General features: G+C 45.5%; 1 protein-coding gene across 5 annotated transcripts in view; it reads right to left on the minus strand.

The window, feature by feature from the left end:
* SH3PXD2A (SH3 and PX domains 2A) overlaps positions 1-23227 on the minus strand; it is a 268881-nt gene that overhangs the window by 75553 nt on the left and 170101 nt on the right. For 2 of the 5 annotated variants that reach the window (XM_049810141.1, XM_049810139.1), the window contains exon 7: positions 8331-8378. The exons of 2 other annotated variants lie outside the window; for them this stretch is intronic. In XM_049810141.1, the coding sequence (XP_049666098.1) occupies positions 8331-8378 (48 nt within the window). Of the gene's footprint in view, positions 1-3171; positions 3302-8330; positions 8379-23227 lie in introns of those variants that run through there. One more of the 5 variants, XM_049810143.1, reaches the window with a different exon arrangement.

Genomic DNA, 23227 nt, shown 5'->3' on the forward strand with positions numbered 1-23227 from the left:
TGGAGCCCTTGGAGCCAACCTCTCCAGTTGTTCGGCTTCTCTTTGTACCGTGGGCTTTCGGCTATCAGAGCCATTTATGAATGAGAGTAGGCTCTCACACAGAGGGGTGGAAAAAAGGTGCAAAATAACTGTTCTCCTTCCCTTCCCCCACACTCCTGGAGTTTCTTCTTGGGTTCTTTTGATTTCTGACTTCTCTACCCCCAACCCAAAATTGTGCATTTTGGGGTGGAGCCGCGAGGCAGGCACACCACTGCGCCAGACGTGGAGGGAGACCTCCTCGCGCTGCTGCTCGCCGTATGAGATGCATCTCAGCTCTCTGGTGCAACATAAACAGTGCAGATGGGGGCCTCTGCACTTCCAAGCCCAGGCACAAACCAACCGTGCTCTGCCTGGAAACTGCCTTGAAAAGTCATGAAAACCTCTAGGACATCAGGGTTTCTTAATTTACCCTTATTCATATACTCATCAAAGTGTCAGACCAGAGCAAAAAGCACCTACAACTTCTGTCTAAGAGCCAACATGCCCTAATGCAAAATTATTTTACTGGTTTCCTGAATTACAGCAGCGTGTATTAGGGCAGAGTGGTTGGGCCAACAGCATTATTATACATTTTACATATTAAGAGGCAGTTCCTGTCTCTCTAGATTAAGACACAGATGGAAAGCGGAGACAGAAGCAGATGTATGACTTGCTGAAAGTCCCATTTCACGTGACAGGGGCAGAGCCAGGAGCAGACTCCAGGTCTCCTGAATCTCTGAAGACAAATTGGCTACAAGAGATGGGAAGGAAGCAGCGTGGTCTGAAACTCAACCAGACAAGTCAGGGGACTGACAGCCAAGCACAGGATGCTCAGCACTGTGTTTCTCAATGCGGCATGTTCATATGCGTTTAGGCTGAAGATGCAAAGTGATTCTACAGACAAATAATTAGCATCCCTGCCAAGAGAGAGGTAAAGAATGCATCAGCCATTAAAACAGCATCCTGTGAAATGAAAATCCTAGAACAAAAAGCAATTAATTCAACCATTTCCTGAAAGGAAACACTATCACAATACCTCCCTTTGGACCAGATTTAAGAAATCCAGAAAATTAGAAGACTTCCTTGCTCCCTAAGCGTGCCTCTGACTCTCCTCAGGTTACGTAGGTTAATTTTCTTTAAAGAGGAGTCATCTCCTCTAGAAGTTTGTGTTTAAGAGATTTAGCTTTTCTATAGATAGTTGAATCACAGCCAGTAACAGGAATAGGGGGAGAAGACCATGAACTGACAACATTGAAATTTATAATAAAAATTTTCACGATAGTTGTGCATTCCAAGTAAGCATTATGTTTCTGCTCGCAATGAATCAACTTGACTTGTGTGTTCTGCTTTAAACCAGTGCTAATTGGGTTATCTAGACTGTGATGATATGCCTTCCCCTGTTTCACACTGCTTCCCACACAGTCCCTTCTCCAGTCCAGAATAGGGCAGCATTATCATCTTCCCCCAACGTATTTATGCTAGTAACACCTACAACCCCTACTTCATTTTAGTCTCAAGATAAATGCCAGTTCTCTAACCAGAAACAAAAGCCATTCATGCATGTACATCAGCAGAGAATTAGGTGTGTGGAAAGGCAAAAGGAGGGACCAAACAGTGGCAGAGGGAGCAGGGGACATGCAGGAAGCTACCTGCTAAACAGACATCCCAACCATCTTACTTCCTCTAATCTCCTAGACAGTTTTCATGGGAGTAGAGCAAGGAAAACCCAAAACACAGCACTGGCTTGGTGGCAGGAGCAGTGCTCCTGTGATACATTGTGATTCCCTGCTGAGAACAAGGAGAGGACCAGGCTGGAGCGCAGGCTGGCAAACACCCCACCATCAGCCACCGAGGCTGAGCCAGGGACCATGTGCCAGGGGAGCGCCCTTGCCAGGAAACCCGGAGAAGCAGCACTTCAAATCCACCTCCGCAGCTCTGGCTCCGAAAAAAGTGGGTTTACAACAGTCTGGCAAGTTCGGTTATATCTGCACTCGCATATCTGAAACCAGCAGGACTTTAGGATGCCGTTTACTCTGTGCTGCCTTGGAAAAGGTACTTGCTGCAGGAAGATTTGTCACTACAGTGGCTGGTGCAAGATATACAACTAAGAGACTGTTTTAACAGAAGCTTGTATAAATGTTAGAGGGTTCGTATTAAGACAAAAAAAGCAGAGTGATAAATTCCTTGGTCTAGGAAGTAACCAAGGTCAAACAAACTTGTTCATTTACAGCTACAGCAGATCATGCCTAGATGATATCCCCTTTGGAGCAGTGTGGTCCCTGTGGCTCCCAGAGCGATGCTCACCCAGGGTTAAGCACTGCACAGTGGGGAAGGCTTCAGTAACAGTAAAGGAGAAAAGAGGAAGGAGAGGAAGACAGATGACAGAGATTCCTCCCAGCAATCAAAAGCCTTAAACATTTTCTGGGTAGGCTGGTTTAGGTTGTTACTGTATTCCCTTCAGTTACAGTCAGTAGGGTAAAAAATTTTAACCCTCCTCAGCCTTCCATCCCCCACAAGCGTCTTTAGATGAATTACTCCTCAATGACACTCAGGATGCCTACAACATTGCTGGTATGTTACATCAGACTGCAGGTTTTCCCCGCAAAGGGGATTCAAAAAGAACAAGATGGGCAACACTACAGAGAGCACAGCACCAATTACACATGCTGCCGTGGGCACTTCCACATCCCTGCCAATTAGCTCAGGTCTAATTTGTAACACAGGACGCAGCATCTCATTGAAGAGAACAGTCTGCTCAGCGTGAAGCATGCAAGAGAAGAGGGAGGCAGAGTGACAGAAGTTCCCCAGCAAGCTCATATGCACACTGCAATGCCCCCCTGACATTACAGCTGCACTTTCTTAAAAGCCTCTTAGTCCAGGCAGGAGAAACGGAGAGCAAAGGACAGGATAAGGCTCATGTGCCAGGTAGAGTTCTCCCCTCCTCTCCCCCCAAACAAGCAGAATTAGTGTTTTGGTTTAGCTCCAACTTGCAAGCCCTCCCCAGAGCAGAGCACACGATAGATCGCTGGCTGAAATAAGAGTTTGCTTGCCTCTCCGTTTCTTTTTGCCTCGAGTCCGTTTCCTGGTTAAAGTCTTGAGGATACCCCTCCTCCTCTCCATAGGGCTCCACTTTACAATCCTCCCGCTCCTCACCTCAACGATTCCCTTCCTGGGGCTGGGCAGAAATGTCATCGGAGCTTGTCCATGCCCCTCACAGCTGGCACTATTAAGTGACACAGTTGCGCCCTGTCCCCCTCACCAGGCAGCGAGGAGGGAGCATCATTCCTCCCACTGTACTCAGAGACCAGCAACTACTGTGAAAGCCTCCTAAATAAGAGCGCAGAGCACCCGTTCCAAGCAACGTCTTCCTCCTCCTCCTCCTATGTTGCAACAGCTAAGGCCTACGATGGTTTTGCAATAGCCAAAAATTAAAACCACCAACTGGACTCCAAAAATAAAATCATCTGGATATGGAAATCTGAGACTCCTGATCTTTGCCAGAATACTCTGTTGTTATCAGGCTATAAACATGTCTGCTCTTTTAATCCATACAGCACACAGGCTTTTATATTGCCCTTTTATGATTATCAATCAAGTGTTTACGGATTCAGACTAAATGAATTAGTACTGGGCTGGTCAGTGGAAGTTTTGCAGAAGAAGCCAAAACCACAGAAACGGCCAGTGAACGCCATAAGGATGATTCACAGCTGAACAACCAACTGGCAGGTAGTCCAGCTCTTCCGACCTGGGCACAACTGCTGAGGACACGTGCCGGGTCTGCACGCAGGGGCGTCTGGCAGAAAGCATCACCGAGTGTCACAGCTTTCCATACGATAAAGTCAGAGCTTCACATTTTTCTGCATGTAGGGAGGAGTAACTGTGGTAGCTTGGATCTAGACCTGTGGTTTCTTGTTAAAGCCAGTTCTTCAAGGGTAAGCCTTTATGTATCTCCGGAAAACTCCTTTTGGGGAAGGAGGAAAAAAAAAAAAAAAAAGAAAAAAAGAAAAAAAGAAAAAAGAATACCCAGAATAGCAGCAAGCCTACTTAAAATCCTCAAATCAGTCTATCGCCTCGCAACATATACCCAGCTCTAAACACAGGGATTTTCCTCCCCTAAAAACTCTACCTCTTTTTTTTCTTATCAGAAGGACCATGCCACTATGATAAATAAACATATTGAAACTGCATGTTTTCTTTCAGCCTTCCACCAGTGATCTATCCCCAAGTATTTTAAGATAGAGAGCTTAGGTCTGCCTAAAAATTGGGTTAAGTGTCTACTGCACACAAGATGAAAAACAGACTTTACCACGTAAAGCACATGAGATTACACAAGAGCTGCACGATCTCACAGGGGTCTCAGAAAAGCAGTTCCTAAAATAACCAGTTCCTAGAGTAAGCAGTGGGATGAGACTGATGAAGCCCCCTACAAATCTCCTTGGGGACAATACAGATTCAGATCAAAACCATGTTTCTAAGCCTAGGATCTCTCTTCTATTCAGTGAGGGGTTTTTGTTTTGTTTTAGATTTTTGTTTGTTCTTTTCGTTTTTTGTTCTTAATATGCCCTAAACAGGGCCTTTGACTCATCTCCTGGATACTCCTGCACTCCAGCCTTTCACTCTTCAGACCCCCTTTACAAAATTGAGGCTATATTTGCACATCAATTATTCTTGGAGGTTAAAAGCCACTCACAGGTGGAAAAGGGGAAAGGGGATTCATCTCCATCCCTTCTCCCAGACAGGAATCCCCCCAATCCTAGCTGTGTTTACCTTCAGAGATCAACAGCTCTTGGTGTAGCAATCCTGAGTCACGAAGCTTTAGGGACGGAGATGGAAGTTCAGCACCACCCATAGTAACTGAAGGAATTCAGTACAACTCCAGTCCAGTCTTCAGGTCTTAGCAATAAAAAAGCACTGACAAAAATCCCTTTGCCTCATTATAGATAAATATTTGCATAAGACTATCAAATGGGTTATTAACACACTATCATTTCTGTAGTTCTTTCCTGACCTCAGCCAGGTAGCCCTTTTACAAAGAACAAAGCAATTCTGTTGCATTTTCAGAAAAGAGTTTCAGAAGCAGGTGACACACTGCTATTAAGCAGAGACAGGATTAAAAGCAGAAAGGGAAGGGTTTGGATCTGACCACTTAAGTAATTCAGAAGAGTCAAAGCCAGAGAAGTTTGGCCTAAAACCTTGTTCACATACCAAAGAATGCCTGAGAATAAAATAAGGTTGAGCACCATGCAACCAGTGATGGCCAGGTCAGCATGCAAACCCTCTCACCCCAGGTTAGCAGCCATGATTAATATACAAGAAGTTTCTCCATAACTGAGCATCCATACATATACCTTCCTCAACTCCACAGAGCTCATGTACTGAAAGGCTTGTAGAGCACATGGGGCAACCGCTTCCTTGTAGAGTAGCTAGAACTCTAGTCTTTAGCATCCTTCTGGCTATACATGCAGACACCTGGTATAGATGGTAACTCCATAAACTGCATTAACTCCCTCCTAGCCCCCTGGGCTGCTGCTACAAACAGCTACAGGGAACCCAAGCCAATAGCATGCATTGCCACCAAGAAGGGAATGTGACCAGCAATCATAGCAGCAGAAAATTAACCTGATGCCTGGATTCATTTCCCAGCATAAGGCACACACAGTACTTTCTAGCACTTCTAAGAACCAAGATCTGGATAAGCCTTCAAGAGTTTGGGACAAGTGGCAGCTTTAGGGTAGACTGTGGCTTCCAGCACTGGAGTACGTGTCTAACACACAGCTAAAAGCAGCAGCAAAACACAGCCCCCACAGGGAGCGTGTCAGGAACAAGCTTGGCCCATGGTAAATGGCAGGCGCTCTCTCAAGTGAGTGCTCCAGTTCAGTTCTTCCTTCTTTACAGTCCTCAGCAGACTTTCCAACAAAATCCTGACAAATGGAGAAATTCAGTACTGACCTTTGCCAAGTGGAGCTTGTTAGTCTCAGGATTTTTAGTTTTTATTTTTGATCTGCTAGGTTTTAAGACAGAGCCAAGAAAAATTAGAGGCAGGAGGGTGAAAGGAAAAAAAAAAAAAAAAAAAAAAAGTTGAGTTGTCTTTCCACTCCTTCTTGGAAAGTTGGCTCTCTGAACAGCTATTCCAACCAACTAGGTTACAGGTAGCAACAGTTAAGAATACTTAAGTATTTTGCACACAAATCTGTTAAACTGCTTGGAGATTTTCACACAGCTGCTAGACAGGGTCTTCCACTAGGCTGAAGTCACCTATATACTCTGGCATTTTCCCTAGTCCTGCTCACTGGTGCAACGCATTGACATTACTCCACATGGCACAAAGCAGACTAGCCAAGGAATTTAACAGCAGTTGGGGTGACCCACCACAGCACCTCTCAGAATATGGCTGCATGGCACCTGTCTTTTTCCAAAGTAAGAAATTAAACCACTTGCAATCCTTGGTTAGAGTCTCCACTGTGTGGAGCAGGTTCATGCCCTCAGCTGGAGCTCAGGCAGCACAAAACTGACTTCTGTTCTAATCTCCAACCCCCAGCCCAGGGCACAGGTATGTACTACATGGGTAAAGATCAAATTCAAATTCAAGTCTGCTCCGTCAGCCTGCCACATTAGGATACAGCCCATAGCAGGCCTGGACTGAAGAGTAGCTGTGTTGGAAACCGGGGATTCATTTGGATGAGAAGCAAACTGAAAGGCCACGTGAACCGGAACAGCATGCGGACTAAGAACCTGCCAGATGTACCAGAAGACTTCTGAGCAGGACTGTGTATCAACGTTCACCTTCTCGAGCACCACGCCATGCAATTAATCACTTAAATGTGCCCCATCATCACGCACAGATTTTTTTGAAGCCAAACTAGCAAGATGCATTTAGCTAAAAGCAGCCAGCAGAAGGGAAGAAATTTGTATCTAGTAAAGATTTCACTTCCTTACCCTTCAAGAAAGATGAAAGCCTTGGTGTTCAATTCGTCATTTTACATATAGGAACATGAAACAGTTGCAACAGAGGTAGAGTCAGAGAAACCCAGCCTCATCCCCCAGGCAGGTAATCTGAGGGCTTCTCGTCATTCTTCCCAAGTGACACCACCTCTTCTGTCTTCCCCTCAACACGCTTCTCTCCCGCTCAGTCTCGTTCTATTTCTCTGTCTGAATTCCCTGGTGACCTATCAATCACCAGGCTCCTGTGACTGAATACTTCAGATATTTCTGCACTTTTATATCCAACTACCACCCTGAAATTAGACCTCCTCTGCTAAGATCAGGAAGAACCCCACAGGGATATATTCAACTTCTGTCAAGGATAGTATTTCTGAAATCACAGCAGTCTTGCTTACTAAAAACCTCAGACAAGCAAGCACTCATCCATTGAGGATGGCGGGATTTTGTTCACATACTTTGAACAGGGCATGAACTTGAATATTTACCAGATCTGGTATGGAAAACAGCAGGAGTGTTTCCATCTTTCCTTGCCTTGAGACCTACATGTGGCCTGAACCACCTGGGTGACCAAGCCAGCATCCTGTACAGACACAGGGTCTACAGCTCATGATCATTTTTCCTAAGTCTGAATGAAGAAAAGACCTCTTCTGTGGTATTCCACATCAGGTGACAAACATTTGCAGAAGAAATCCACTGGTTACTCAAGAGAAATCCTGATACCTTATATTATAAAGCTTAGTTGTTGCCTTGTATTGGACTGCTTCTCCCCAGACCCTGACCCCTCACTTAAAAGTTGTTTCCCTGCTCCCTCCTCCTTCCCAACTCCTTGTGACAAGGAGCCTGATGCTCCCATGAAAATTTTGCATCTTCCTCATAGCCCCATGTTTTCCCCATAAAACCCTCTCTACTTACTGTGGAAAAGAAAAACAGCATTTCAGAAGAACAAGGAGCATATAGTCATGTTTCTCTCTATCTTGACCCACAAGATTTTTCACTTTAGCTCCTCTTCTCTCCTCCATCCCACATCAGACAGTGAGAAGCAGCTGTGCAGGCACTTAACTGTGGCCAGGGTCAACCCACACAAGAAAGGAAGCTGCTTTGGACTCTGGCTTTGAGTTGGGCAAGGACGATACAACACAGCAAACTACTATCCACTGCTAGCAGCAACATCAAGGTGAGGCAGCAGTCAGAGAAGCAAAGCTTTTCCTTATCAGAAGTCATGCATCATGAAAAACCAGTACACAAGTAGACAACAGATCCTGGAACAGTGTCAGAGACTCACATTCAAGACAACTCCAAAACCACACACAGTTTGAGCTACAGACTTCTCTTTTTAATAGCATGCAGAACACCAAGATAAAAGAATTTACCTGGAGTGACACTCTTTTTTGGAGTCTCAGACAAACTGGACATCCAAACTTGAAATCCAAGAAGAGGGCAGCCATGAAGAGAGAAAGTAATTAGAGAAACAAGAGAACAGTCATATCAGAAAGTTTGGAAGTTAGTCAAGACAGCTTTGAAAGAAACATTAAGTTTTTCTGAAGAGTGGTGTTGGCATGATAGGGACTTAGTTAAAGGTCAAGTGATAAGAACTACTGAGTTAATTTTTATGTTTTAGGGGACTTGCAGAACTTATGAAACTGATCTGCAGTGATCCGATTTTGAGATCTCAGAGTGAGATATGCTCTGAGCTTATTCCCAATAGGACGGAGAATATATACCAAGAGACAGTTTGACTTATTAAGCCTCAGACCTGCAAAAGTATTTAGCTTTGCAGCTGTTAATGATCCCCAAAAGACCAACAGGCAACTCACAGAGACTAAGCTTAGCAAACACATGCAAGTTTCCACAAGCATTTGCATTTTGTTACCCTGGAATAGTATTAAGGAAAATAACAACAGACAAATAATGCTCCATAGAAAAGAGTACAAAGCTCCAATAAAGGTGCATTCAAAGTATAATTACGAATGCAATTTTTAACCAATGAATGAGGCAGAAATGGTTAAGGAGAAAGCTAATAGAGATGCTACCAACAAGGTCAAAAGATTTCCCTCCCCCTCCATGAAATGAGGTGTAAATACTTGGCTTGGGATTCTGGGAATAATCTTCAAATATTAAGCAGTGGGGGTTTTTTTGTTTGAATACACTGGAAGCATATTTTAAGAGTTAGTAGGTTTGCCCCCATTTCAAAATAAGAACCAGCAAACTGTCTCCCTTATCCCACAGAAGGGGAATAAGACAGCTGTTACTCACGTTGCCTGGGAGAAGAGACAAGGAGAGGTATTTATATGATCAGCTAAGAATTTCCTAAATTCTGACAAACAATTCCAAAATGCAATTTAAAAAACTAATTTGTAATGGGGAAATGAGTTCTGGACCTATCAGTTTAAGAGCAGAGAAGATTGCTCTTCAATCACTTGGAGAGAGGGGCAAGCTCTACTGGTGGCCTTGTCTATTTGACTTTTTATTGTGTTTTGACCCGCAGAATATTATGAAGAGTCAAAAATCAGTCACATATTCCTAGTATGTATGTAACTGAGAAATTGCTAGCATGTTACAAAGCGTAAGAAACAGCTTTCAAACCTTCCCACTGGAAACCAGAGGTCCAAGAAACACATTGCTGCGTTTCCTCGACACTAAGGGAATCGTGAGGTTTTGAAATCCTTTCCTTAAATCAGGCACAAAATTTTCATTGCGTTGGCACAAAACTGGAATTCAGGTGGATTTGGTGTTTTGCTTACTTTTCAGTAAGTTTTCAATAGTGGCAGTCTGGAGAAAAACCTGAAGTCTTCCAACCATCCAACTCCCAAACCCACGCACTGCACTGTCACAATACAGTACAAAATACACTGTGGTAAATTACAGTAATTTACTTTGGATTACCATTCAAGAAAAAAAGAAAAAGGCTCTGCACTGGTAGAGTACAACAGGAAATCATCTGGCAGAGTAGCTTGTGCTCTAGCTTATGGAGGGAATATACAGCATGTTTCTATTACAGACTTGGGGCACGCACGGGAAAGGGTGTGAAGGAGTTGTTGTCAGCAACTTGTCTATTAGCTTTTGAGTAGACTTCCACTGCCTTCAGGAACAGGATTATGGACATCAGTCAGCTGTCAGATCTTTTTCCAGACAGAAGAACCTGAATATGGCAGCAATAAATAAAGCAGAAGATGGACTGCAGGAACAACTGGGAAGACTTCAAACAGTTTGCCCCAATCCAAGCTGGCAGCAAAAGGCTGAAATAGCCAACAATTAAAGATAGGGGGAATAAGCTGTGCTTAACAGCAGCTTAGGGCTACCCTGGATCTGTCTGCCCAAGAAGGGAGGGAGTTTAAACCTAGATCCACAGTAACCATCTACAAACACCATGTGTGAGATCTCAAGGAACCAAACTCACCATAAAACCCAATTCTGTTAGTTACTATCAATTTTCTTTTTAAATAAAGTATTTTTTCTCCTTGTCAAAACCATTGGTCTAAGCCAGAATAAAAGGGCAATCTAAGCATTAACTGGTAAACAATCCCATAGGTCCCCAACATGGGCTCCCAAGCCCAAACAGCAGCATAAAAGCAGCAGCACTTTTCAGCTGCCCCAGCCTGACAGCAGCTAGATGCGGATGAGGTTGCTTCTGAAGCAGAAGACAGCTAGCATATTTCAGCTGCTCCTGCACATCTGCTTAGCATTAAACTTCCTTCTTGGGGATTTTTTTTTTTTTATTCCAAGACGTTTAAGCTCTAATTGCTACCAGCTTCTAAGAGTTCCCCCTACAAATAATAAAAATATCAGACATTAGTGATGGATTCCACTTCAGAGAGCTCAAACGAAGAGCTGCGGAGGGAGCCAGGGTATGGGGAGGAGGTCAAAGGCCCCAGAAGCACGCTGTGCCCTAGCCAACAAAACACAAGCTTTGAACAGCCCCGGGTTTCCCCTTTAGGACAGAGTTTTACTGGAATTCTACATGGGGCTTGGAGCCGTTTTCCAATGGGATTGGTAACGGTAAATGAACAAACTCTTGCTTCCTGCCTCTCCTCTCCCCTGTCGCCGCAACAGCCGAGCGCCGGCTGGTCTCAGATGACTTGGAGGTGGGGGGGGAAATCTCAGTATTTGGAAGGGAAATTAAAGTTGCCTGCTCAAAGCAAGCCACTCCTAAAGCAACAGCATCCCAGTTCTGCTCCTAACACCAACCCCCACAGCCCTTGCTGTCGGCTTTAGCTGGAGCCAGAACAAACCCCTCTGATCGGAATTATTTTTAAAAGCTCAAAGGAAACACAGGTCCATAAATTACAGCTAAGCCACGGGGCCGAGGCAGTTGTGAAGAGCGCAGAGGAGGCTCCCCATTGGAGCCACGCTGCACAAAAATAGCAGTGGAGCAGGCGTGTCACTGGAAGCAGCCACAGAACCCCATCCCATCCAGGCTGCCACCGCAGAGGTGGGCAACCCCGAGATGCGTCAGCTGGGCTTCTCAGGTGGGGAAGGAAAGGAAGGAGTTGGGGGACCAAAGTCTTTAAAGACTTTTGCTGTGGTGGTGAACGAAACACACGAAACTGATGATTTCAGATTTCACCAGAAGCTTTTCTGCTGCCAGTAAGACTGGTTTGCTTGCTGCTCCTCCCACCACTGGCAAGAGAACAGGCACCGGACTGCTGGGGACCAATGCTTTATGCTTGCGGTACAGCCCCACTCATCTCATTTTAGCAGCAGACTATTTGTCTTGTGTGCAGTTAGAGCAGAGCAAGCTTCAAGGAAAACCTACAAAAGCTAGAGTCAGTCTAGAGTTGAATGCATGAGCTCAATTCTACCGAAATCCAGGAGATGCCACATTCATGGTTCACATCAGTACTGCTCATCCAGCTGGGACCCTGGTCCAGCAGGTGCAGAGAAGCTCCTCCTCCACGGGCATTTTAGCAGTAGCTGCTGATGCAGGTTTCTTTCTGTTAGTAACATTGCTTAAAATGTTTGGTTCAATGTTGAGTCCAGCATGCATTATTTAATACTGCTGTAAAGGCCAGAAGGAGCACCCTCCTGAAGATTCACAGGTTGCATATCGCTAGGGCTGTCAGAGACCTTTATAACAAACTTTTTTTAAACTAGTGTCTGTATAGCTCTCTAGCCTGTTAAGCTAAATATTTCCCAACAATATTCCTGCAGTAATTCTGGGGAATTGGATCATACTGGTCATGAGTCTCAGCGTGGTTGTAGTTCTGGCCATAGAGCCCTTGCCCCAAATGATTTCTGTGCATAGCTGAGAAGTTGGCATAGGCCAAAGACAAGTCCCAACAAGTGATCTGGATGTGACCACCTTGCTTTGGAGGGTAAAGAGAGTTTAGTTATACAAGCATGACCTGTCCTATGGATGTTGCCTTCCATAGGAGATAACAGTCCTAGGTCCATTTAATTAATAAAACCCTTGTTGTCATGAAGCCCTACCTTAAACATCACCTGGGAATACTGAAATCTCCCTGCAGCTGTTTAGGTGCACCTTAAAATACTGAGAAAAGGATTATAAGAATGAGTCACCATGCTGGAATGATGCTAATATCTGAAAGACTGCCCCTTTCCAACAGTGATCAATTCTGTAGGTCATTAGTCCTCTCCATGATGAGGTACTACTGGCTCAGTTATTCAAGGACCACAGCAGTGAGTGCAGCTGAGCATTTTGCAGATTCATTTCCCAGACATACACCCTTCCTGTCTTAATTGGAAGGGTGAAAAGAGACTAAGCAGTACAATCTTAAACTGAAACTATACTGGCTTCCCGGGAAGGCAACAATCAGTGCTCCACTCCACTTCAGAGAACTTCACTGGTGGTCCAGTAACTGGCAGTGATTCCTCAGACTGGAGCTGGGGGAAGTAAATGCTTCTTCTACTCATCACTTTTCAAACAAAAGGCATTACAAGAAGAATAGGGGTGTTCTCATCCCAACAGTGGTATTTGATAAGTCAGCAAGAAGTGGGCTAACCAGGCTGTTCCTTAGAAGTGTCCATTTCACAGAAGTGGCTTAGAGCCTTGTTCACTGTAATGTTTATCACATATGGCAGAACAGAAAACAGAAATTAAGTTCTTATTTCAGTCTAGATTTTTGGAGGTCAAGCCTGCCAAGGAGTTGGTATAAGTGAAGTGCCATGTTGTTGTCCTGGGCACTCAGGTGGGACATCCGATTGCCCAGAGCAGGTAAGGAACCCCAAGGGGCCAGGCTCAGTCTACTCAATCCCTCCTCTGGCTCCTCCAGAGCTTCTTGCTGGGATTTTGCCTCCACTTCTCCCCTCATCGCTTCCTTTCTGCCCTCTTCGGGCAAGCTGAAGAGCAACCTCCCCCTCCTCCTGACAAGGTGAGGCTGGCCATCCATACAACCAAGAGCAGGAAGCTCAGTGAGGAACCCCAAAACTATGGGGCTTGCTTCTGCTCCCATCTGCAGACAGAGCACCATGCTCAGTGTTCCACCGTACCCTTGTGAGCCATCTCCAAACCCTACATCCCCCAGACCCACTGACCACCCCCTTGTCAGCCTGTCTTCAGGTTTCTCTCCTCTAGCCCCTTCCCCTTCAGCTGGGGCTTGACACTTTGGTTAAATGGGAAGGCAGTAAGATGCAATAGTACTGGGGTGGGGGGAAGAAGAGAGAAATATTTGGTATTGCTAACCTACTCCAGAGATGGAAGTAGTTACTTTTAACAGAGAGTTACCCTGATGCAGAGTCTACATGTAGCTCTAGAAGACAGCTGTAAAACAGCCTGGAAAGAAGTAAAATGCAGATAAACATTAATCTGAATTGGAACCATTTTCACACATTCCTGGCTCACACAATTAACTCATTCAATTAGGCACAGAACAACAAATAGCCAGAGAAAGGGGAGGATGGTACAGAAAGGTTGCAAGTGTTTTGATGTATTTCAAGCGCTACTGCTCAAGGCACCCTGTTGAACTGCACCACTGATGTTTCTCCCTCCAGGCAGGCCTAAACAAAAGCAACATTTGTGCCCGGTGCGTGACCCAGGGTGGGCCTGGTCAACCATTACACTTCCTAGGTACCACAATGACAGATTTATTTGCTACTATGATTGCTGGGCAAGCAGCAGCCACCCCTGTCCCTGACCAGAGCAGCTTAAATAAGCTTTCCTAGGTCTTAAATCTGTGGGATGCTGATGCATCATGTTTAAAGCAAGTGTTTTAAGATAGTCCTTGAAGGAATACAGAGATCTAGTCCATCTTTTTTCCCCACTGGGAGACTGCATTTTAAAGTAAACCTCTCATCCCTGCAGAGATATCTCCTCCTCTTTATACTTGGAGCAGATCATCACCTCCACTCCCCATGCCATCTGTTCAAGAGGTAGTATCTTAAAGAGCTACATCTTGAAAAAATATTTGACTGGTAGATTATCAAACATGCAAATCCAGCTAAAGTCATGAGTAAGAGGATTGGCAGTAGGCATTAAATAGGGCCTTTAATTTTAGTCCTGTTCACCGAGTTCAGCCCCACCATGAACAGCCTGTGCATGCTTGTACTCGGGAAGAGGCGCTGCATTTGTGCAGGGGTTGGGGGCAGATGGGCCGAGCTGCAGTGATGAGCCCAGCGAGCACCTTCCCCCGGCAGAAGTGGCTGCTCCAGGAGCTGCCGGGGCTCCTCACCTCCCCAGCACCACACTGCGGACCAATCTCAGACCACTTCCACTTGCCACGTAAGCAGAGTCGCCTGGCGTACGCTAGACCCACACACACTGCTTGGAAAATGTTCACATCTGGCATTCACGTGACTTGAGCGTGCCTCAGAAATTCATCATCTGGATAACGCGCTCCTGCAGGGGAGAAATCCATAACCAGAGAGCCCTTTCCCAAGTCAGAACGGAGCAGCGGGCCGAGAGGATCATGTGCTCAACAAACTGCACAGCGGCACGCTCACCAGCTGCATTTTTGCAGCCTCATACAGTCCTTCATCCTTTCTAGAAGTACAAACCTAAAGAAAACTTAGTTCCCCATTTTCTACTCTGTTTACATCTGCAAAAGCCCATCCTAAGCCCATTTACAGACCCACAAGTCTCCAGACTGTTTAGTTTTTTCTGGCAGCCATAGCTCACATTAACTCTTTCTACATAGAAAGCAAGGACTGCTTCCCACATGATCACTGTGGTATGGCCCCTGCACATAGTTTTGTAGCAGTTCCCAGTTTTGCTGGAAAGTGCCTAGAATATCTGAACGCTAATCCACATCTACAGCTGTACAAACTGAGAGCATCACCCCTCCAAGGAAAAAACTAGCCTCCAAAACTGCTGAGAAGGAGGGCAGAAAAGCTCCAGCTGTTGCACTTGGAAAGTCACAGGTACGTATACACTGTAGGATTCATGCATGGCCCCCACCCCAAAGGGAGGGGTGTGTGTGTGTGGGGGTGGGTGTGTGTGTGTGCAAAAGGCAAGAGTCAAATCCTAACTGTGAAGAAGTCACACTGACAAGCACGGAAAATGTACCGCAGCATCAGCATGTCCAGGCAGCCGGTTTCAGCTGGCAGCAGACTCAGCTGGCGAACTGATGCATACGTTATAACTCCTTCTGAACACCTTTGCAAGTAGTACTTCCAGCCATCTCTGGTTAGATGAGTCTCTCCATCCAGAGCAGATTGGTGAGGATTTTGCCTGTCACACAGCCCAGACACAGGCCAGCCAGAGTGTGACAGGTATAAAGCCATGCACAAAGCTGGAGGCACTTAGGGAGTGCTATTTTAGGGGTGAGTGCTCTCAATAGCCTAAGGACACACCTTTTGCCATCCAGGTTTCCTTCTCACAAGAGAGACTCAAGTTTCAGGTGCTCACCAGCCTGAGACCGAGTTATCTAAAACACCCAGGTGAGAGGTCTGCTCCTCTCAGCCAGGCAGACCTGTCTGCGCCGTGTGCAGATTCCTGCAACAGCCGAGGGTCATCACCCTCCACTCCAGCCCCCAAGTGCATTTCTCACCTGCCTTATCTAACATGCCAAAATCACAATCCGATACCACACGGTTCTCTCTGTGCAAGAGAGGAACAACCCACGCAGGCAGTGTTAATACCATCTGCCGCTGACAGAGGAGGAAAGCAGAACAGGAGCAGATGGAGAACAGAGAACTCCTTAAAACCATAAGAAATGCCACTACATCCCTTAAGGTACCAAGTGCTTTCTCGGCACTCGGCTGAAGGCTGAGGCATTTGCAAGGGTGCATGCTGTTCTGCCAGGGCTGTGCTTGAGCCACACCTCATATTTGCAGTCCCTCCCTGCCCTATCTGCCCGACGCAGGGCTCCGCGCAGCATCGGTGCTGAACTGGGAACAGCGAAGGGCACAAACACATTCCTTTCCCTAATCCTGTACCCTGTCCCCACACTTCAGTTTAAAAGCCAAGGAGCAAAACAAAAAACCCACACAACACACAAACATCTCTTCCCCTCTTATCCCATCTTCCTCCCAACCCAGCATATGGGCCGCCCAGAAGACAGCGATCCTATACATCTAACGGGCCACATGTCAGCAGAAGACTGAAGCAGTGCAGAATAAAGTCTCCTATCTGCTCTTCTCTTCAGTAGCCTCAGGCAGAAGTCCAAAGCATTTCAGTTTAAACACTGACTTTAAAAATATGGTGTACAAGGAGAAGTGCGAGATGGGTTTCCTTCTGCCAGAATACCACAGGCTGGATTTGGAGTGTGGGATTGCAGTGGACAGAATCACATCTTGACTGAAGATGCAGAATTGGGTCACACACTCACAGATGCTGCAAGGAGATGAAGCCTGCCTAATTTAGCTGAAGCTCTTCCTCAAATCCCACTCTGTGCCTGCAAACCTGAGCACAGAGCAATAGCCCTGCTATGGAAAAAACACAGAGCGGATGTTTCTTCAATTATATGAAAAACTTGGTAAAAAATAAAAAATACACTTACAGGCTTGTTAAAAAAAAACTCAGGAAAGAAAATGAGCTGTTTTGGGAATTACTGCATCAGGCAAAAGCCAATAAATTGAACAGGAGTTAGAGTTTAGCAAATTCACCAGTTGAGGAAGAATAATTCTCCATCATGAGAAGACGAAGCTCTGTCATCAAGGACTGAACTGAGGATGCACATTGAGATCATTAACCACTAACTCCTTCCAGAACCAGGCCAAGATGTATGTCCCCAGTAATTATATGCTAAGGTTTGTTTGGTCCTTGGTTGCTATGCTTCTGCCTACTCTACCCTTCTTTTATTACTAAATCCTTTATCCTCCTGTTAAAAAAAAAAAAAGAAAAAAAGGCAGCTATGTGCGAACCAAAATGTTCTGCCAGAATCTTCTGTTTTTAAATTCCATGCAGTAATTAGTACATACAGCCAAGAAGGTTAATCGTATGATGGGGGAACAGATCCTGATTTCTGATCAAGAGCAATCCTGTCAGTACATGCTTGTGAAGTTACAAAATAGCGGCTGGCTAACTACCTTGTCCAGCCATCCTCATCAACAGGCCAAATGGCACCAAGGAGGCAGTTTCTGCACTAATTGTAGAAAACAATGCAAGGAACAGAGCACGCACGTGTGATTCATCAGGACACAAACAAGAGCACATGGCTCAGTCTGCAGGGATCATGTCGTACCACAGATTTCTTACAAGGATTAAGACACCAAGCCCAAGCTACGTGGTTTAAGATGTTCCTGGGACCTTGCCATGGGCTTGGACAAACTTAGATCCCCATTCACCACCTTAAAAAAAAAAAAAAAATTAACCTTCCAAGCTGAAGCTTTCCTTTCAGATGGAGTATAGGGAGACAGACTTCAGAGACAAACACCATGAGAGCAGAATGACTCAAACTAACATTTGAGTTAAAAAAACACATTCTAGCTTTGCTGCTGTCACCTGGGCTCAGATTCATTAAGCAATAACCAACTGCCTACTTCATTACTCATAAACTCAACGCAGGTAGCCCCAAGACATCTGCTGCAGTCACCACCCTGACAGAAGATGCATTGCCTCATGCTGGGATTCACCATGTTAGTTAATTTGGTTTTTTCAACATCTTTAGTAACACACTTAGATTTGGGCCCTTTGAGAACCCATTTAAAAGGTTCAGGCTTCCTCTGGCTGAGAGAGGAAAACTGAGACAGATTTAACAGTCAACTGAGTAAGTTAAGGCATGCCCACGGCACACTTGCAGTTGCATTCACAGCTCTTCTAGTATATTAAAAGGGCATCCACCACTCCAGATGACATCCCATCAATACTGCGACAACCTTAAGGCAAAGGAAGGGCAGCACCGTGCCTCTCTTGGAGCGGTCCTTCCTTCTCCCTCCACTGCAGCCATCTCCCACAAATATCGTAAAATATCTGCCAGGGCTGGAGGCTGTATGTTCCCTCCTCTCCCTGTACCCAAGTACAGCTAAATGCCTGCTGGCAGAGAGCTCCATACTCAGTTGCACCAACAAAGCTTTGCCCCTAGGGTCAGCATCTCACTCCTGCAACAGGTAGAGACAGCTCTAGCCATGCAGCCTTGCTGGTCCAGCTAATGGCTCACACATTTGTGACCTTGTTGAATGATTAAGAACAGAAGGGCTAGCACACACCATTCTTTTTCTCTGCATCACCTCAAAGGAGGCAGTTCAACTGAAGTTAAGGAAATAAAGCTCATTTATAAAAATTAAAAAAAAAAAAAAAAAACAACATGCCACGGAGCTGTAAGTGCAGGCTAAACACATGCAGTGTGACAGGACCAGAAAGGTTAAGCTCTGAAGTGATGAGCATAGCTCAGCCAGCTGTAAAGACAGCAAAAGCCTAAAGTTAAGCCATTTCTTTTTGTAATTACAAAGGAAGCAGAAAAAAACCCTATCCAATAACTCAAAGTGTATCAATTAAGGCATCTCCCTGAAGTTAACAGAGCACGCATCCTCAGCGTGCAAGAGTGAGGAAGAGGGTTTCCTTAGTAATGAAGGATTAGGCTAAAGAAACAACTCTTGCTGTCAGCTCCACCCATAAGCCCAAGGCAGCAATCCCACAAAGTGATCAGCCATGAGGGCCCTCGGTGTTGTTACAATGATCTGCTTGTTTCTCATTTGGAGGCCACACTTCCATCACTGTTGCAACTCTCAACTCTACTTAATTTCCCTGTGGAGGGAAAAAGAGACCATTACAGAAGTTTCTATAAAAAGTTTGAGAAGTAGCTTCCAATGGACTGACAGTTTTATTTACTTGCCAGTGGACACATCCTTCCTAGTTTTAGGTTACAGGAGGGAAAGGAAGCAGAGATTGTTGTCTGGGTGCTGCCATATTCCACTAGTCCAAAAATTGGACGTGGGAACCAAGTTGAAGGATAGTTCTCTCTGCTGAGGAAGCCAAGCCTCATCAGCATCCTCAGTGAGGCAACACTGGCTTGGACCAAATTGTTAAGTTAATATTCTAAGTGCTCAATTACAGGGGTTATTTAAGTAGACTTCAGCTGGCAGATTCAGCTAAAGTACAGCCAGCTTCATGCAGGCAGGATCTGATCAACTAGAGAAAGGAGACACTGCAGTACTTATGCAGCCATCAACTTTTTTTTTTATTCCCCCTCACTTGGAGGAGCATCCTACTGCGTAGCGACAAGGTGCCAGAGAAAGCCACTGAGCAGCAGCTTGAAGCCAGCTGTGCCCCCAGCAGCAAGCAGGGCAGTCAGAGCAGTGGGAGTGAGCAAGCAATGGGGGTTTTTTTGTTATGATTTCAGAAGGGGGTGTCCAGCAGCGCTCCTGCTAGTGCACACTGAAAGCAACAAGCACAAGGGCTAGGCTGCCTACAAGGCAGGTGGCAGAGATCCATGCCTTTGCTTTGAAAGCAAATGTGAAGCAGCTTCTCTTCTGCCAGGTCTGACCCCACCATTAGCAAGGAGAATCTCAGTAATTGAGGAGCACCGAGACTCAGTGTAGAAAAAGCTGTGGAGCCCACACCAACTCTCTGTTGCCACCAAACACCAGGTCCCAGATGCTTGCTTCAGCTTCACAACTGGGGATCTGACAACAGCTTCAGGATGGAGTCAGCCAAGAAAGATTCTCAGCAAGGGAAGGGGACAAGATCACCTTACTCCAGGAGACTGAAACTTGCTCTAGCCAGCAAGGAGTATGTGTTTGGGGGATGTCTTTGTGGAGAAACATACTCCAACTGGTTTTACAAGCCACATCAGGATTAGCAGATGTCTCAAGGGTTAATTAGTTCACCATGCACAGATGGTAGCTGGTAGGGTTTGCATAGTGGATTAACCTAATTTGTGGTTTGTAATGTACCATGCAAATATCCATTACTAGACTTGCAGCAATTCTGCCCTTATTTTGATTTGAGGAGGAAAAAAACCACACAATGGATGCTTGCATAGAAGTAATGCCTATTTTGAGTGACAAATGAGTTGCTGTTCACTTGGTTAATGCGATCAAACTGGAGTCTGAAAAGTAATTCCTTCCCTTTTTGCTACAGAATGTCTTTGGAGAGACGTAGAGGAGACCATTTGTTGTGAGTGTACAGAATATGCCCATGGTAACCACTCCTTACAGTTGTACTGAGGTCTCTTTAGCACTGACAGATGGTCATAGAGCAACAATTCAATTGCCTGGAAATATGAAGGCAGCTTTCTGAAGCAGCTCTGCAGTGTGTCAAGTAAGACCCCACAAATCCAAGGTAACAGCACATGTGGCACTTCAGGCCACAGCAAATGCCCATGCCTACGCAGAGCCTCAGCTGCTTCAGTGAAGCTCCAGGTCTCTGAGCTGACTGCAGGTTAAAGCATTTATAATTAGATCATATCCAAGAAAAAGGGCTGCATGTTTATATAGCACTTTGCACAAGAGGAAGCCTGGCTCAGGGCTGGCATTCACAGATGCCCCAGATCAGTGCAAGACTCCCTTCTATTTAGCTAAGGACGTGCCACACTATTGCATTTGGTTCAGAAGGTCTCAAATGTTTACAACCAGTATCAGCTGTAGTGATAAATGTTTCCATAGCTCCTATTAAACTCTGAACTTACCCAATTTCTCCCTGCTCTAAGGGGCAAGCACAAGACTAGCTCGACACACACCCTAGCAAGGCAGAGGTCAGGGTAGAGGTGACATTGGCTGTCAGAGGCATTCCCCAAATGTTTCTGCAATCAGCCACGCTCATGTCATGCCTGCACATGCCTGAGACATGGCAGCTGTGGGATTCCTGCCGGACAGTGTGGGACAGCCATGCTCGCACCCAAAAGTCTCCTGCCAGCACATCTTTGGTCAGGACAGAAAACGTGTTCACGGATCTGATTTGTTGGGAGGTGCTTGCATTTATAAGTGCCTATTTGTTTCTTGTTTAAAAGACAGAGTAGTATCTGCACCTATGGAGGAAACTACATTTCAAAGCTACTTGTTATCTTAAAAGACTCTCAGAGCACACCCTAGAAATCTGTGCTTATTTACCCCATCACTTGTTCAAGTGTCATAAAGCTGGTCTTTGTTAGAGGCTGTAACTACCAACTTCCTTGGCATACTCCTTTGCTCGTTGTGTGCACACTCCCACAATATCCAGCTCCAAACAGAAGAAAGCATTCCTCTGCTGCTCTAAAATCAGGCAAGAAGATGACCGAGAACAGAGCCCCTTTATGCAGCTCACTTTGGTCAGAGAGCTGCTTCACATTCCTCTTCGTACAGGGTAAGTGCAGAAAGAGCGTCCCTAAACCCCACTGTTTCCAAGCCCTAGCTGCGTGAGCAGCCAAGCACCAAGAAGCAGAGAAGAGGAAACAGTCCCAAAAGGAGACCTGGCAGCAATGTGGAGGTGGGACAGCCAAGGGAGAGAGCCAAACCTGAGCATCCATCCCTTGCAGGGATGGATGGTCACATCACTTGGGATGCTCAGGGCAGGGTGCCAACAAAGAGCCCAGCAGGACAGCATCCACAAATGGCATCTCAGCTACACTGACTCACCTTAATCCCTCTTCCCCCAATGTCACAGCAGATCAGCTCCAACTTCCCCCCAGAACCACAAGGATGGAAGAGCAACAGCTTCCTCACACTCCCAAAGCAATTCCTCACATCTCTTGCAAGAGTATTGTAACTCCTGTGCACGTCAACTGGTACACTGAGCTCAAAGCTCTCCTGGTTTCCTAATGCTGTTCTAGGTCAGTGCTAAATCAGGTTGCCCCAGAGACTTCAGCAACATTTTTAAAAGGTCTTTACATGGCCCGAAAGCCCCCAGTGCTCTGGAAGTGGCACTAAGCCAGCAGCTCCCACACTCAGCTCTGATTTCTACTGACTCACTTGGACCTTTATGGTCAGCCCCCCTAGAGAAAATGCTGTTGCCAATTTAATTCATGGGTCAATGTGAACAAACACTTCAATTTATTATATTTAGGAAGCCCTAGAAGCGCAACCCAGACAGAAATTTGTAGGAGATTAGGAAGATGAAGCATGGTCTAGTTTATCGTCAGCACCTTGTACCATGCTTGCCTCTTCATTACCACAACCCAGCTCAGAGAAATGGTACCAAAAGTGCTGGGCTGCAAAGGCAACAGCCATTTGATGCACAGGATGTCAGGGTCAAGCAACAGCTTCGCTTTAGTGTATCACTTAGCTTATTACAGGACTGCAGCTTAAAAGCTCTCATAATTAACCAACAAATCAATCTAGGCAGCGACATTCCTTGGAGTCCAGTATGTTACATTCATCTTCCCTTCCTTCCCAGAGACCAAGCCATTGCAATGTTTCTTCATCATCTTAAAAAGCAGGAAGAAAGAAATCCTTCCCTCCCCTGCACACAGGCCAGAGTTTTCCAGGAGTTGCTATTGGTTTGAAAGGCCTCTCTTTGGATACCCTGAATGCAATTTGGAGCACCCGAGACTCCAAACAAAGTCAATGAGAGTTGCAGGTGCTCAATGCTGCTTGGGGAAAAAAAAAAAAAAAAGAAAAAGAAAAAAAAGAAAGAAAAAAGAAAATAAGGAAAAAAAAAAAAAAGAGAAAGCCCTGACATCCAGCTCAGAGCAGCCAAACCCAAAGGCCCATAATTACATGTCCCTATTGAAAACACATCTGTAAAAATCGCTAAGAGCTACAAGGGGAAGGGAAAAATTGGATTTATATAGTTTCAAATCAGGTTTTTATAGGACATTTGAATCCAGGATCTTAAAAACAAAACACTGAACGAGAGCCTTTGAGGCAGCCCAAACCCAGACACAGGCACTGAGAACATTTTGCATCAGAAGACTCACCAGAGCCTTTGGGAAAGGCAAAAATAAAAAAACCAAAAAAAGATTCAGACCAGACCAGAAAAGCATTCCCTTCCCCTCCGAAAAAGAACCCCAACTCTAAG

Source organism: Accipiter gentilis, chromosome 9 (genome assembly GCF_929443795.1).
Source record: "Accipiter gentilis chromosome 9, bAccGen1.1, whole genome shotgun sequence".
Lineage (NCBI taxonomy): Eukaryota > Metazoa > Chordata > Aves > Accipitriformes > Accipitridae > Astur > Astur gentilis.